This window comes from Xenia sp. Carnegie-2017, unplaced genomic scaffold, assembly GCF_021976095.1.
Source record: "Xenia sp. Carnegie-2017 unplaced genomic scaffold, XeniaSp_v1 HiC_scaffold_25, whole genome shotgun sequence".
In the NCBI taxonomy this organism is placed as follows: domain Eukaryota; kingdom Metazoa; phylum Cnidaria; class Anthozoa; order Malacalcyonacea; family Xeniidae; genus Xenia; species Xenia sp. Carnegie-2017.
In genome coordinates this window covers 4,682,960-4,700,064 of record NW_025813488.1, presented here as the reverse complement: position 1 = coordinate 4,700,064, position 17,105 = coordinate 4,682,960, and the positions used below count along the sequence as shown (strand labels likewise).

The 17,105-nt window shown below is 33.6% G+C and overlaps 1 protein-coding gene across 1 annotated transcript; it reads left to right on the top strand.

Moving 5' to 3' along the window:
- The first annotated feature begins 1,393 nt into the window (after positions 1 to 1,393).
- LOC124452546 (cilia- and flagella-associated protein 65-like) lies at positions 1,394 to 17,104 on the top strand. The gene is made up of 47 exons (XM_047003103.1): positions 1,394 to 1,560; positions 1,642 to 1,796; positions 1,931 to 2,026; positions 2,149 to 2,186; positions 2,272 to 2,402; positions 2,963 to 3,077; positions 3,147 to 3,234; positions 3,535 to 3,797; positions 4,074 to 4,182; positions 4,510 to 4,625; positions 4,849 to 4,998; positions 5,150 to 5,204; positions 5,520 to 5,593; positions 6,073 to 6,138; positions 6,212 to 6,292; positions 6,366 to 6,449; positions 6,645 to 6,699; positions 6,778 to 6,863; positions 7,088 to 7,141; positions 7,220 to 7,292; positions 7,454 to 7,518; positions 7,881 to 7,984; positions 8,392 to 8,530; positions 8,805 to 8,858; positions 8,929 to 9,011; positions 9,153 to 9,237; positions 9,311 to 9,408; positions 10,033 to 10,096; positions 10,499 to 10,655; positions 10,967 to 11,092; positions 11,378 to 11,531; positions 12,152 to 12,220; positions 12,483 to 12,611; positions 12,826 to 12,910; positions 12,977 to 13,068; positions 13,453 to 13,519; positions 13,715 to 13,903; positions 14,060 to 14,173; positions 14,435 to 14,587; positions 14,800 to 14,943; positions 15,037 to 15,096; positions 15,168 to 15,224; positions 15,465 to 15,838; positions 15,925 to 16,026; positions 16,373 to 16,487; positions 16,717 to 16,841; positions 16,907 to 17,104. The coding sequence occupies exons 5-47, from the start codon at positions 2,335 to 2,337 to the stop codon at positions 17,052 to 17,054; spliced, it is 4,689 nt and encodes a 1,562-aa protein (XP_046859059.1). The 5' UTR covers positions 1,394 to 1,560; positions 1,642 to 1,796; positions 1,931 to 2,026; positions 2,149 to 2,186; positions 2,272 to 2,334; the 3' UTR covers positions 17,055 to 17,104.
- The last annotated feature ends 1 nt before the right edge of the window (position 17,105 follows it).

The window sequence follows — 17,105 nt, the reverse complement described above, 5'->3', positions numbered from 1 at the left end:
TGAAGCATTAAAGATTCAGTGATGAAACCTTTAAAATTATTGTACTGTATATTTCTTATATATTTCTTATATTTCTTTAAAAAACAGTTTGAGCTTATTTACCTATTAGAGTAGAGAATGGAGATTTATCATATGCTTCATTACTGCTTTTTTAAATAAATGTTTTTCACTTTTCAAAGCTTTTCTACAAATATTTTGCTTCTTATTTCTTTTCATGTGATTGATGATATAGAGGTAATATAATCCAATAACTTTCAAATTTCTAAAAAGCTTTTAAGCTTCTAGCGTAAAAGTACACTATAGGTATTTAATTCATTTGGTTTTATTGCCTTGCTATGACATATCCATATGCATTTCATCATTCTTGTATGAAGAAAACACCAAATGTGGATACTCAGAGAACAAAATGCACTACCAACTGCTTATGAAATTTATTATTGAGGTGAAAACTGTGTTAATCATTCAAATTGTGCACTTATATTGCAAATATAGGAAAAACAAAACAAAGAGAAAAAGAAGGGTGGAAGTATTAAAACTAAAAATGAATTATAAACACCATTGGAAGCATAAGTGTTTTGATGATTATTTGCATTTTGCCCAATTTATATATCAATACAACAAAATCAAAATGTGCTACAACTTTACAAGTATTTGATGCAGTTGCCTTCAGAACATCACAAAAGGTTACTTAAAGTAATTTCTATACAATATTGTTTGTTTTCATTTACCAAACCTATGCAGACTTGAGTCTTTTGAAATTTCATATGAAACTCAATTACAGAAAATCCGTAAATATCCAGAGATTTAATATGTACTTTTTAAAGAAACAAGTAAAAATCCTACAATTGTGAAAAGCCATTGCCCATTGCATGAAAAGAAGCAAAATAGCAATGATAACAAATAAGCTAACTTCTCTCGTGAACCGTGGAGATGAACTATGATATACTTTTTTGTATAGACTAAAGAGTTTAATCGATCAAACAAATTTGACGTTGGTAAGAAAACGACGCATATCTGCATTCATACATGTGTAGCCGACATATAGCTCTTTCGTCGATAGTTATAAATACATCCTCGTAGGAGCCGATAACTGGAAAGCTAGGTTGACTCGCTGTTAGAATTGTAGGTTTTATCGTGATTTTCATCAAAAATTGCTTGCCAAATCCCAAATACACACATACATTTTCTTCACTTTTCTCAGGAGGAGTGGAAATTGTGAAATTTTCGGAAAAGCGGTCAATTTCGGTAAATCTCAGCGGCAACGGACGAAATCCGCCATTTTTTTGGCGTCATCAGATATCTAAGGCCGCGCTTGAGATAGCCCCTCCAGTTATTATAGAACTCAATGGTAAAGCATCGAAGGTTGGCCGGCGTCTTCCGATTACTGCTGCGTTTTTGTTGTTATGACAACAGATATGATGGTGGAGAAATCTTCAGAAAGATGCTAATGTTGTAGTGCTTTTTGAGTTTAAATTTCGCCTTTTAAACTTTAGGAAAGGAAATAATGTACACTTTGAGAATTCAGCAGTGTTTATGCCTATTTCTAAATTATTTGGAGTGGTACGTTTGTTTTAAATTAGTTTGTTAATACCATACTCATAAGCTTATGGAAGAATCTACTTACAATTTTTCATGTTGCAGTCGACGATGACTACAGTTTCACCAAAGATTGTTCAGAACTACGGCATTGAGGTAAACGAAGGAATTCAGTGGAAAGCATGGGAACCTGGTGGCGAATACACAAAACAAATTACTCTGAAGAACGTTCAAGTCAAGACTCAAAAGATTAATTATAAGTGAGAACAAGACAGTATTTATATTTTCCTTTGTCGTACACGCCACAACCAACTTAATATGCACTAACTATCGTCTTATAAAATATCCAAGTAACTACTTTTGGATTAACTGTGTTTCTTATGAATTCTTTTAGAGTTCCACATTCAAGATTCTTCACAACCCTCTATCCAAAGACACTTGTCCTGACATGTGGAACAAGTTTCACTCTCCCCGTCACATTTTTTATAAAACTGCTGCTAACCATATGTCATTGTATATAAACGATAAATACATAAAGTCCAAATAAGTTTAAAGAAGTTGTAAATTTTCAGAGATTTTCAAATTTTATGTTTCTCATTCATCTGATATTTTAGTATTGTTATGAAGATAAGATTGAGTTTCAAACCAAGGTACCTATATCCATGAACAACGTCCCTTATGTGGTAAATTCGTCATTTATTTTTACTATCATAATTCCTTCTATCATTATGCCAGGATGGGTCATTTTCTGTGCCTATAAAAGCAGTTCTCCCAAAGCCAGATCTGTTACTACCAGAGATGTTAAAATTTGGGATGTGTGCTGTAAAAGACTTCTGTGAATTGAGTTTCAAGTTAACAAATCCAAGGTAGGTTTTCATAAATATATAGAATGGCAATTTATTTGGCAAGCAGTAACCTAAGTTATCGGTAGTTACTTTATATCTGACACTTCATAAAGTGTATCAATATGTTGTTATTAAAGAACACATGTATAACTATACTTAGCCATACATAGCACACCTTAGCCATACATAGCACACCTTAGCCATACATAGCACACCTTAGCCACATAGCACACCTTAGCCATACATAGCACACCTTAGCCATAATTACACCATCTTAGCCATACATAGCACACCTTAGCCATACATAGCACACCTTAGCCATACATAGCACACCTTAGCCATAATTACACCATCTTAGCCATACATAGCACACCTTAGCCATACATAGCACACCTTAGCCATACATAGCACACCTTAGCCATAATTACACCATCTTAGCCATACATAGCACACCTTAGCCATAATTACACCACCTTAGCTTCCTTACATAGACCACGACACTTACACTACCTTTTACTGAATAAATATTTAAGTGAATGTAGAACAAACTATTTTCATTTTTTTTATTTCAATCATTACAGTGAAGTTCCTACTCAATTTAAGTGGTCTTTTCAACGTCCTTTTTCCTTCATGCCATCAAGTGGAACTCTTGAATCAAAAACATCATGTCTCATAAAAGCAAAATTTTCACCTGAGGTTGGTGTTTCATGCCATTTATTCATTACTCTAAATGTACTTTGAAACATGAATATGTTGATCATTTAGTGTGGTTATGTGTATGATGGTGTTGCTGTTTGTTACTTTGGTAAGCATCCAGAGTCAATGGAAAAGTCTGTGCAACTTAATGGCACAGGTAGGAATCATTTAAAAACTTGTTTCTTGCAATTATATATTTTAGACTCAAGTTGAGTTCTTTGTCCAAGTTACGGGGAACGATAGCGTTCATGCTTACACTTGTTTGCTTTCGATCAACTTAATCATCCTTTCTTAGTTTTATAATGAAATTAGTTTATTTATTTAAGTAAACCATTGACGTTTTTGATGAGAGAAGACGTGTAGCCTGGCTAAATGTAGTACATACTGTACGAATTACTTCTTTGATAATGACGTTGTTTTTGACATTATGCATACCTACGTTGATTTGTTTTGACAGGAAAATATCCCTATCTATTGGTAAAGAATCCTTTACGTACTAAAGAAGAGAAGGATGGTCGTTCATTGGATAAAACTATCGTTGAGTTTGGTGATGTTGCTGCTGGCTTTTCATCCGAGAAAACGTTACATTTTCAAAATATGTCGCCTGTTAACGCTTCGTTTCAAATCCTTCAACCGTCGTCCATATCAAATCTGGAAAAAGTCTTCACTTGTTCTCAATATCACGGGATAATTGCTCCTGGTAGCGTTGGAAAAATAAAGGTAAAAGTTATTTCTTATGAAGAAACTATGATATATAGTAGGACAACCATTGGCTTAGAGGATTAACTATATCCTTCAAACTTTAAATTTCTGATTATCTTTTGGCAGTTTTATTTGCAATAAAATCAAAAGTATAATTCTTGACGTGTGGGTTGCACAAACTATCCAACTTTCTCCTTTAAAAAATTCTTTTTGCAAAAATATGTTTGCACATGCAATCATCGAGGTTGACTTTCTACAAATAACATATTTACATTTTATGTCTTCACCATTCAGATTCAATACTCTCCAACATATCCAAATGCAACTCACGTCGACTATTTTGAAGTAAATGTCTTTGGAGCAGCAAACTGTTCTGTTATTGAATGCTTTGGAAGAAGCAAAGGTGTGTTGTATGTAAATATTTGTGTAATTTGTGCTTATTTTGGTGAAATATGTTTAAATTACATATACATACGTATGAAATATAAAATAATGATCTTTACATTTTGGTAAATAATAGTATTGGTAAGCAATTAACTGGTCTCTCGTTATCATTCATTTCATTTTACATCATCAACACTGCATTATGCTCTTTCCATTTGAACATCATATGTTTGTTGATTTTTACAATAAAACCAACAGCGTTGACGTTATTTTATATTAACTGATCATTTCATTATCAATAGTATAAGGAATCCCTTGGTTAGCCACGTATAATTTTGCTTCTTAGGTCCCAGTGTAAGATCTGACGTTTCTTTGCTTGGGTTTGGTCAAGTAAAGTCCGGCTGCTCTGTTACGAAGATTGTAAATTTAATCAACGATTCTGATGTTAACACAGCATTTCAAGTAAGGGAAGATAGTAGACAATTTAAACCAACAACAATTGTTTTTAAAGAAGTAACCATGTTCCTCCATACTTTACGCCATCTTCATTGAAAAGTGGATGAAATTATTTATTTAGATACAAGATAATATATATAATCTTACATGATACTCAAAGATATGAACCAAATCAATCCATATTAAGATGTTTCTATGGAGTAATTCGTGTTTATTGTGTATTTTACAGTTTCTCGTCGATGAACGTAACAGTATTTTTACGTTTGAAACAACAAGTGGTTATTTACCTGCGTTCACTAGTGTTAAAATCATTGTGAGGTTTTCTCCACAACTTGCCATTAACTATTACCGAAACATTACGTGTTTGCTGCAAAATCAGGTAATATAACATAAACTATGAAAAATTCTACTTCACTGCTTATTTGATCTCTTGGTTTTGCGAGTTGTTGAATTTTTTTTACATGAGACTTTTTAATGTTTTACTTTCCACATTTATAGTTGTTTTTGTTCATTTGACTTGCATCGTTTAGGCTCCACTGTATTTAGAAATGTTTGGAACATGTAACACAGAACTTGTCCAACCTGGTTTGTATGATGAGAAATCTTCATAATTTTTTCTATCTTTCGTATATAGATCTCGTTTTATTAATTTTAATTTCATTCACTCAATATAACTATACTGATCATTATCTAACGATCGTTGACAATTCACGTACAATTCACGTGATCAAACAAATTACAATCCTCAAGATTAGATATTTTCTACGTTTGCAATCTTCAAAGACAAATTAATTTCAAGTTTAGATCATATTGCACTGATCATGCTTTATACTTATTTGAACCTCTGTCATTTATAGATATTATCCTCAAATGTTTTGATAGAGTTTCATTTCTTCTTAGCCGTTCTAAAGTCAAGGCATCTTCGTCAATATAAAGCGTTTGTAAAGCATGGACTATCAAGGACATCACCTGAGGTATTTTACTTATCTAGAGAAACATTTCCCCATGGTATAGTAAACATGCAAAATATTTATATGTAAGCGACGGCCGTCCCTAGAATATTAATTAGAGTGTGTTTATTCATATATTCAGTGGTGTCAGAGTGATTTCTTTTAAAGAGAAATTCACTTTCAAAAGAAATAGTCGAGCACAACTAAACATGATAATAAACTCCCCCCCCCCTCCCCCCGTCAATTGACGATCTAGGGACGGGCCCGATTGATGGCAGCAAGTTTAGCGATTTAATCCAAATGTCCATGATGTAGTATGTTGTCAATCCAATTCAAAGTAAAAAATCTTTTATCTCCTCCATTCACAAGGGTATAAAAGTCAATTTGACTTCTTTTTTATCTTTTTTTTCTTTTCTTTTTTTTTCTTCTGTTTGATTGTTGTTTTTGATTTTTTTTCATTTTCATTTGGTTAATTAATTTGATAATATTTAAAATTTTTACAGCATATTCAAGAGATGCTAAAGAATGGCCAATTAACCATTGATGATAACAACGTCGTTCATTTTCCCGTATGTTGTGCTTACTTTATACCTTCAGCTGAATGATTCATGAAATTAGTTTAATTTAAAACGTTCTTTATAGCATCATCATGATTTACAAACATCTGAGGAAGACCTGTCTGTTGAGGAGCGTTTTTTCAACGACCCAAGTGTCGGACAAACAGTATGAACAGAAAATGGACGTTAAAAATATTGGAAGGAAAACAGCTAAAATTTATCATTGAAATATTTGACAGGCTTTGGTTCAACCACACATCAGTCTTGATCATTCTCTATTAGACTTTGGAAAATGTGCAAAAATTCCATGCATAGAACAAAAGGTAATAATTCCTCCTACTAAAAGACGAATTTTTTATCGTAATTTTTTCGTAATCTTTCCATAGAAAGTAAGCAAAATGAAGTTTTAATTCGTCACTTGCTAAGAATAATGATTTCAGTTATGACGATTGGTTTATAACAAGCCTTTATAATCCATATAATAAACATAATCCATATAATCATATAATCTTTTACAGACAGTGAATATAACCAATCACACTAAGGGGAAAGTCACATGCTACTGGTTAAAAGGTAGACGCTTGATAGAAGTGTTTAATATTGCTATTGCTGGTGAGTGAGGATCATTTGAGGATATTGCGTACCTTTTAGATAACACTGGAGTATTTCAAATATCTCCCGAAAATGTCGACATCTTGCCTTTAAAAACGACATCGTTTACCGTGACGTTCAAACCTGTGAGTTTGTTATGACTCAATTTTTTCTTCCACTTTTACTCTACAATCATTACTTTCATTCAGCATCTATGAAAGTAAGTAATGTTTTAAAATGACGATAGTAGTTTTGATTTATCACATTTCTTACTATAAGTCCTATAACATTACACAAAATTTTTGCTGTGATCAATCACAGATCATGAAAACCTTGACTGTGTTACCAAATTTTTCGTATATTTGTGTAGGAGAAAGTGAATCAGTTTTATGGCTGTGAAATTGAGTGTTTTGTTTCGTACAAGGTGCGCCTGTGCATTTAAAATCAGCAACTGTGCGTTTCATTTTCTAGCGTAAATAATAATGTGTTGCAAATTGTTTAGTGTGTTAGAGATTATAGATTTGTCAAAGATAACGCGCTTTCCCCGCCATGGTGCTTAACTCTGTATTGTTCTGGTAAGTAGAAAAGCATTGATGACATGTTACGTAGCTATACTCCTGTAATACATGGTGATGTTTGGTGAAAAACATTGCATAACAGCAAGTGGGTTTTAATAATAACTATTTTGATTAACAATGTATAATGATTCAATTATCTTATAAATCTTTACTTTTAGGAGAAACTTTCTCCCTTGGTAAAGAATCGTTTTTACCGCGTCTTGAGTTTAGTTCAACACAGATGGTGAGTGATTTTTTAGTTGATATAGCAACATCTACAGAACTTAAGTGCGCTTGTAGAATATAAACTTTACTTTACGTACGTAGTCATAAATTTTTAGAGTTCTTGCGGTTTATGTTCAGACAAACTAGTCGTCTATTTTTGTTTCTGACACGTGAGATCAACGTATGTACGTATTTTCTGTATAAAATCTTGCATAAAAGGTGAAGATTGTGAAACACGACGTAATGGAATGATTTAACTGTAGATCATATTTATCTATCCACTATGTGGATACACATTCCAAACATTTTTTCCAACACAAAGTTGGTTTTTTAGCAAAAAAGTTCTTGCTGACCTCCTTAACTTTGTCGTACATTTTTCAGGTATTCCCAGCTGTCACATTACAACATGCGTCGTATCGGACGCTTTGCATTGCAAATACCTCCTCTAATCCCGTGAAGTTCTTCTTTGATCCTGATCCTTCTGGGTAAGTACACGAGACACCTCCTCCAATCCCGTGATGTTCTTCTTGATCCTGATCCTTCCGGGTAAGTACAATAGACACTTCCTCTAATCCCGTGAAGTTCTTCTTTGATCCTGATCCTTCCGGGTAAGTACACGAGGACCTCCTCTAATCCCGTGAAGTTCTTCTCTGATCCTGATCCTTCTGGGTAAGTACACGAGACACCTCCTCTAATCCCGTGAAGCTCTTCTCTGATCCTGATCCTTCCGGGTAAGTACACGAGACACCTTCTCCAATCCCGTGAAGTTCTTCTTTGATCCTGATCCTTCCAGGTAAGTACACGAGACACCTCCTCTAATCCTACAATCAAAAATTTTACAAAATGTGTTATTTTTGTTATATTGATAGTCGTTTTAATATCTATCGTTTAGGGTTTTTCGTTGTAAACCCTCTCAAGGCGTTATATATGGCAGACTACAGATAATATTGTTTCGCTATGAAGGAATGGAATTGCAAACGAATAAAATGTCGATGATCTGTCACTTCAATAACGAAGAGAAATTTAATCAGGTGAAAAAATGCCCATAACTTTTGCAATAATATTTAGATTTGACTCTGCGCGGGGTTTATTTATCTATTTATTGAGTAAAATCTTTTCGTTGTAATCTGGATAGTTTTGAATGATTTTGGGGTTGAGTAATAAAGCCGGTTTTTAATGCATGTACCTTTGAATAGAGTAGGGGCTATTTCTACATCTGAATTTCGATTAATAAAATCAAACGAAACAGTAACATAGAAAAACGTTTTCCCTCTCTTCCTTTTTTTATGGAATCAACGTAAGTAGGAGTTCTTACTTAGTGCTTCAACGGAATCACCAAAAATACATTTGGAAAACGAGGTTTGTGGATTTCATTTTCAAAATCGTGTATGCTATGTTATCTCTCATCCATACACCACCTTCTCTTTAGTTGTTTTACTTTCGACCAACGTGTGTTGGAAACACATCAACAAGAAGATATCGCGTACAAAATAAATCACGAATACCCATAAAGTAGTGTATATGACTATGTTTTTTAATCTTTGTTTCCTCTCAGACCTATGCATGCCTTGTAAAAAACAAAAGAAACATCTTCCATATCAACTTCTCCAAACCAATGAACTACATTGAATTTCACTGATTTTTCCCCTTCAGCTTTAAATGGAAAATTCCTTCGGATATTTTGAAAAATGTTAGTATCGAGCCATGCGAAGGATTTTTGAATTCAGGCCAGCGTTTGGTGAGAACTTTTTTTTGTTAATTATCAATGGTTTGAAAATGGTTTTGACAATTTACGAAGTGTTTTTTTATAGTCTTGCATTTGGCAATTTTGTCCCGTTGAGGAGAGAAAATATCTTTTAAAGTGTAAACTATTTATCAGAGCATTTGAGAGAGTTGTGTCAGATAAGAGGTAAGTATTTAGGTTCCGTTTTAAAGGGTAGTGAAGAAATGTTTTAAGGTAATTTTGTAAACCATTTTTCAACGCTTACAGACAGAAAAAATGCATTTTTCCTCGCCGTGATGATGTTTACTGAAAATAATGCATGTTTAAATAATATCATCAAGCTTTTCCACTTGATCCAAACATCTCACCTTGTACTAATAACCAGGACAAGCAGACAATTTCAAGTAATACAAAATAAAACAAATTCCGAAGAGGGACATCTTGTTTTCTTGATATTCAAGATATTACAAGAGTTTGAAACAAAAGATGGTGTAATATTTCGTCTTTATTTCAAAGACATCATCAGACTTATGACTTATGGAATAAAGACGAAATATTACACCATCTTTTGTTTCAAAATATTGTAATATCTTGAATATCAAGAACGAGATGTCCCTCTTCGGAATTTGTTTTATTTTGTATCATCTTGTACTTACGTGCCTATTCTTCAACACTGGCTTCACAGCAAATATGTTGTAGTTTATGCTGTTCTCTCTCTGTGATTGTGTGCTTTGCGTAGAGTCTTAAATTTGGGTAAAACTGTTTTTATCTGCGATTGAGCTTACGTTGTCTGACTGTGTTATTTTGTAGTGTTACACCTGGGCAAAATTATTTGATCCGTGCTGTCGGCTCAGGATTAACTGGACGCATAACGGTAAGTATCAAAGGATGCTTGAAGTGTATGTACTGTTCTTGTGAAGTTGCCCCATGTATTATCACGTGTGTTGCTATTGTCCATTTTTGATCAAGTTAATATGTTCAAAGCAGTGCAAGTATACTTGGTTGGTCGTTCGCATGTCTTTGAGCTGAAACAGTTGGTTTAGTGGACTGTGCATGCTAAGATGACTTGTCTAATATTTTGTGCTTGAGGTAGCTAATTACTCCAAAAGCAGTGCAAGTCGATCAAATTCGTCACTCCCTTGGACATAGTGGTGAATTTACAAATATGTATCAAAATGTTAATGTTTGATACAGATATAAAATCAAAAAGGCAGTGTTAGTTTATTACTTTTCTGATGCCAAATTTTTTTATTTGACTATGGATTTTGTATTTCAGTGTCAAAACACATCAATGGATTTCGATAGTGTCGAAGTTGACACTTGTGCAATGCGAAAGCTAACTCTGTACAACCCAACCGACTGCGATGTACCTTACTCCTTATTCTTATCTCCTGAGAATCTTCAAGATAACGAAGAGGATAGAGATGTGATTTGTAAGTTTACATATATTACCTCAGATGGTATTACCTTACTTGTAGATTGATAAGGCTACAACGAACGCGTACAGCTATAACACAAGTTTCAGATAAGGCTGATTTGGATCAGAATGTTTCATAAAGAACATGAATGTGTTAGTAGCTGAATTTCGCTATGGCTAATTAGTATTAGAGAACGTTAGTCGTCAATTTACAATCTCAATGAACGAATTGTTTTCATTTACATACTTGATTTTATTCTTAAGATGCGATATTTTTTGAAAGATGTTTTTACTCCACTTTTTACATGTTTCATGTTTTTGTTTAAGCTGTAGAGGAAAGCAAACATGACGTAATACCTGCGAGAACCTACAAATCGCTTGAAGTGAAAGCAAGACCCCTCAGAAGGACGAAATATCGTACTAACATAAAGTATCTCGTGACTTCTCTGCCAGGTATTTGGAGGTGGTAAAAAATGGACTCAACTCTATGACCTACCTAGATAAAATACATCATGCCTTGTTCAACGATGGTACTATTAAAGTTCAATTCATCAATTTTATTTTCTAATTTCAATATATTTATAAACTGGAACGTTCGCCTTCATGTTAACGTAGATATTTTCATTCAGTACTTGTGTGAAATCAAGTTCTACACTCAGTTACGCCTTTGTTTATCACATACAAAATACATTGAACTTGCGTTATTTACTTGTCCAATACGTCTGTTTCGTTTTCAAGATTCGACAACAAAGACTATGGATGACTATACCTGTCTATGCTCTGTGGTAGTTCAAGGCGTCTATCCTACATTGCAAGTTCAAGACATCCGTTCCACGGGTAGTGGGGAAACCTATAGTAAAGTTCAGTTATGGAAAATGTTTTCACTTGATAGGTAAGAACATTTCAGTATACAAAAGTTGCAATGAGTAGCATATACGAATGTCATTGTCAGTTACGAGGAAGGTTATGAAAGATGAATATGTCATTGAAGATAACATGGAGAAACTATGTAATTCATTGTGATTTTCAACAACTCTAAAAATGCACTTTGCTCATGTTAACTCTGCTTTTGTTGTGTTTAATAGCAGATATTTATTTCAAGCATCAATAAGCTTTTTAATAAATTGATTTAAAATGTGTTTGTACTTGAGCTATTTTTTACTTTGTTAAGTAATGAATGAAACAGCTACGAGAATTGGGACTGTATTCCAAAAGCACACTCAAACTCAGTGCAGCTTAAAAATCACTTCATAGCTATTGGAAAACGGTATTTTTAATTCGCTGATTGCTCGAATTTAGATATTTCAACAAAAATGTTGCCATGGATGGAGAAATGAGTTTGCTATTGATTAGTGGGTGCGCAATATCTTTGCGTGCGAGTTGAGTGCGAGTGAGTTTTTGGAATACAGGCATTGATCTTGTAGCGCAGATTAAAGGAATGTAAGAATTTGTAGTTTTTGCATCATTATATGTATATTATACTTTTGTTAAACTTCTAAATTCAATTTACAGCTTCAATTCACTTTTGGAGACAGACCCTCATCCTGTTGAAGCAATGAGCTCAAGTCTCACTCGATACAGGTAATTATCCACCAGTTATCCCAGTTTAAACCGATTTATTTGGTTTGAACAACGTGAAAATTCATCATTATACTGCAGTGATGTGCTTGGTGGGAATCGTGATTGCGATATGAAGATCAAAATATATTTATGTATTGAATGTCAATGTAAAAAAATTTTGTTCAGGCTAACACTGTGTTGTTCGTATATCTCATTTAATCAGAAATTTACAAAGACTTCGCTTGTTGCCATGAGAGTTGTAAATATATGTTTTATCTTATAGTGATAAACGAAGAAAACCGGTTTCAACGAGAGCTGTAATTGGATTATCATTTGGTAGCGCTACTTGTGACTCAGAGCCCAATGTGTTTCACATTAGTTTTCTTAACAATGGTCCAGTTACAGCTGACTGGTATGACCTATTTTTATTTCCTACTTTAGTATAGTCATGATTAAAGCGTTAGTCATCTCCCAGTCCTCTCTTTCACATCGCAAAGTTCAGCAATCTAAAATGAGGAAACTTGTTGGCAAAAACTCTGTGTTGGTCTTTGTGCGTTAGTTTAGAGGAGTATTAACTGCTTGGACTTGAAGAGTGTCATGCACGTAATATAATTTATCACATGTAGGGAGTTTCTTTTTCCTAACGATCTAAAGATTGAGATGGATTATTGGACAGAGACTGGAAGTTATAGTTCGGAGGAATTACGTCAAGTAAGATTATCACAAACTTATCATTTACCTCCCTTACTACAGTAATGGCATAGTGGTTTTTTCTAGATGCAGACAATAGGCCATCAGTTGTTCAGTGTTGAACCAAAAAAAGGCTCTCTTGCTGCTGGTCATGCGCAAACTGTTATGTTGAAATACAAGTATGTTATTTAACAGTCAAAACTAATCTTATAGTTACTAATAACTGTAGTTATAATGTAACTATATAATATAATTATATATTGTACAAATTACAACCGTGTAGAAACTATGGCTCATCGTAAAACAATCTAACCATTTACTGTGTTAGCTGTTTAGAAGGTGTTCACAACGCTATATGTCCCTATTTTAGATGCAATTTGGCTCCCAACATTTTTTCATTACATCAAAATTTTGAGACAAGCATTTCAATGATTACATGTTAGAAGAGTAAATTTTTTTGGGAAGGACAAAGGATAATTGTCGTGTATTTTCGCCACCAGTTTTAAATTCTAGAACTGTGTTTTTTTGTTATGTTGTCAACTAAGGCTGCTTTTAATATTTAGACACAAAATCGTTGGTGTCAACAGGCTTCCCGTTTTGCTTAAAATACACAAAGGACGTGAGGTTTTGGTATGATGATATTTTATTGAACTTGAGCCAGTTCTTTAGAATAGAGAGTAGTCGTATATAGTGATTTCTTTACTATAGTAGCTGAATTTTTTTGTACTTTGCTCGTGAGTCGCTCATCCCAAACGGTTTTATAGTAATGCATTATCATTAAGGTAGAAAGTAAATTTATTATTGATGAACATGTTTATGTTTTAGCTAAATTTCGCCGGTGTGACTGTGAAAGGGAAGGAACCTTTCGTTTACTTTAACTCCTACAGATATGCATTTTCGCCTGTCGCTGTTGGCCTCCGGACGCCACCAATACAGGAGTATTCCTTATATAATGGTGGCTCAGTTGATACAACATATGAAATTGATACATCTCCCTTGAGAGAGCTACAAAAGGTGTGAATGATATTGCACCTTAATGATAGAGAGTTGATCATGGAAAATTTCATAGTGAAATCAAAACTTCTTAAGCATTAAGTGGCTTATTAATTTAAAATTTATGAATTCTCATTCCCTTTTTCTTTGAAATAATTAAATGATTATTTTATTCAGGAAAACTATGGGTGCGAAATTCTCGAATGCTTGAATCCAACTGGAAAAGTTTCACCCGGCCAAACGGTTTCAATTCATTGGATGTTCCAACCTATGGAAGCAAAGACGTACATTGCAAGTGATGAGATTTCAATTTCAAGTCTTGTGTCCATATTTTATTCGTATTCATATTTTCATTCACAATTTAACGTTCTCCAGTGATAAATCCAGTATCGAAGTTAAACAACGAAGTTTAAATTTGAATTCTTTCATGATTAAGTATATTTTTGCTATGATTTAAACTCGATCTGAAAATAAAAGATGTTTTAGAAATCAACATTCTATGCAATTAATAAAAAAGTGCTTCTCTATTCTTAAACTATCGTTTACGTGCAGGTCGACATTCCTATTCATGTTTTGGGCTGCGAGTCAACATTGGTGACGTTTATCGCCACAGGGTATGACAAAAGACCAACAAAAAATACCCTTTCTTCACGTGATCATGTTAATGATATACCAACACGACAGATTGCTTACGTTGGCTCTCAGGTAAAGATTACACTAAAGTAAATCATGTAGCCTCTGCCTTTCCACCTTGTTAGCATTATCAACTGGTATCCTTGACATGAATCAAATTTGAACATTGATAAGACTTCAAATTACTTTCCAGTCTAATTTCAAATGTTCTCATTTTTCAATGATGTGTGACGTAGAGTTCATGAAATCCTCACTGAACCCAGTTGATGTTTTTGTTGTTTCAGCTCGCAACTCTATCGGAGGAAAGATTACATTTTGGTAATGTTCCATTATATATGAAGAGAGCGCAAGTGATATTTTTATTAAACATGCATAAAGAACACACGATCTCCTATCGATGGATCATTAATGAATCCCCAGAAAATAATGTAAGCTTTATCTATTGTGGTTTCAATGAAAGATTTTTGACATATATTGTTCGTTGATGCGAATTCTTTCCTTATATTATATTTTTGGAATAGGTTGTTGACATTGTTCCCTCGTTTGGCCTCGTGAAACCTGCAGAGAGTGTTGCTTTAAAGGTGCATATAGAACGAGATAAAAGAGAGGTTTCTATCATATAAGGAATGTAACCTTTTTGTTTACTCCGTAGGTAACATTTTTTTCGTCTGGCTCACCATCACTACATGACATTGATTTGATATGTGAGGTATGATTTAACCTACTATCATTTACTTCCTTACCTTTACCCACTTTATTTATCATAACATTGTCATTGCTCCTTTTAACTGTAATGGTTGATGAATTTTTATCGAATTTTCACATTTAATATTAATTAGTACGTTTTATAACCTTTTGATGTCCTTCTTATTCCTGGTAACTATCACTTTGTTAGCACTATGAGTTTTCTTGAAGGTTTTCAAAATTGTTGTTGTTGTTTTATATCAAGATAATTGATGATACGTTAATGGACACTTACAACACAAAAATTCAAGAGTGGACGCACGTTCAGGAGGAACGAAAGCATACTTTTACTATCACCGAGAAAGATCTTGAAGAAACGACGAAAAAACAAGGAAAAACACAAAACGAACTGTCGAAAGGTTCCGAAGGAGACTTGAAGAAATTTTTTGCATTGCCACCAATTGGCTCTCCTCGAAGGACAGACCGTGCAAGGTCTAGTAATGAGAATGTGAAACCCAATCCAGTTCCTGTAGCTCCCAGTTCATTTCTCCTTCATCTCAGCGTTACCGCTCAAACTTTAGAGATTGAAGATGCTGTTTTTGATAAAGATATACTTGATATAACTACAGCGTTAATGCGGTAATTTACGACTGCTCGTTCTCCATACTGCTTACTTAATATATTTGTTTCAAAAATATCTTATTGTAATTCATTTTCTTATTCAGTAAACATACTATCCGAGGACAGTCCAAGGAGAAGATCAATATCACGTCATCAACACGTGATGAACTCCATGTCGTCACTGAAGCACTATCTGTTGTTCTCAGGTTAATTTACTTCGTAAAATTTTTAGTAATGTTGCAACAAAATGTTCTAGATACAACAATTTTAAAGAGTTTCATTATTAATAATGATAAGATGAAATAAGAATGTAATGATTTAATATATTATGGTAAATTTGCTAAATTACAATTTGCATAGCTAAGTATTACAATACTCTATTCTGTTGAATGGCAAAAAGATATGAAAAGTATGCTAAATTGCAAAACTTACTTAACCATCCTTGCCCATTCCTGTTTTTCTTTTGCATGCTTTCTTAGCACCAGAGTTTATATCTAGTCAAAATTATTTCTTCCATTGTCTTAGCTCAGAAATTTTTATTTCTTTTCTCAGGGGATTATTGAATGAAGAAACTTTTCACTTTGATATCCGTAGTTTGGCCGACGAGCCCATTCCATATTTTCGACAATTTGCAACGAATGATGATGCTATGTCGCACGTTCATAGTGTGAGTTTTAATGATGATGTCGAAATTATGTTAAGTAATACGGAGGTTTTTTCATTGGTAAACATTCATAGAAGAACGAATGAAGGATTTGAAGATTTATAAAGTGCACTGCAGTGATCATGATACAATTACTAACTCAAATTTAAAGGACTTGTGTGTTCTTCCCTAGCAAACATCTTTTTATTGATGCTGTTGAGATGAATTGATATGATCTGTTCTCTTTATTTAGAATATTCCTATTGTTACAATATCATCCAACACACCGACTCAAGAAAGTCTACACAGTCCCATCACTGACGTCATTGAAGAAATTGACCAACACAATGAAACAACACCATACAACGAAATTAAAAGGTTTGCCATGCATTTTGCATTTTCTTTTCATTTGGCAACATTTCAATTCTAAATTTTTGCTATAGCTCGTCAGAATTTGCAACGTTGGCTGAAGATGTTCTTGAAAATACGATACGTAATATCATATGTGCCGCTAATATTGGTGAAGTTAATCTTACAACTAAACCAAGAACTATCGCATTACCATCTAGTAGAGCAAAGAAAGGCTTGTAGACACACTCTAATCTTCTATATTGTTGAAAATAAAAAACTAGCCATTGTAAT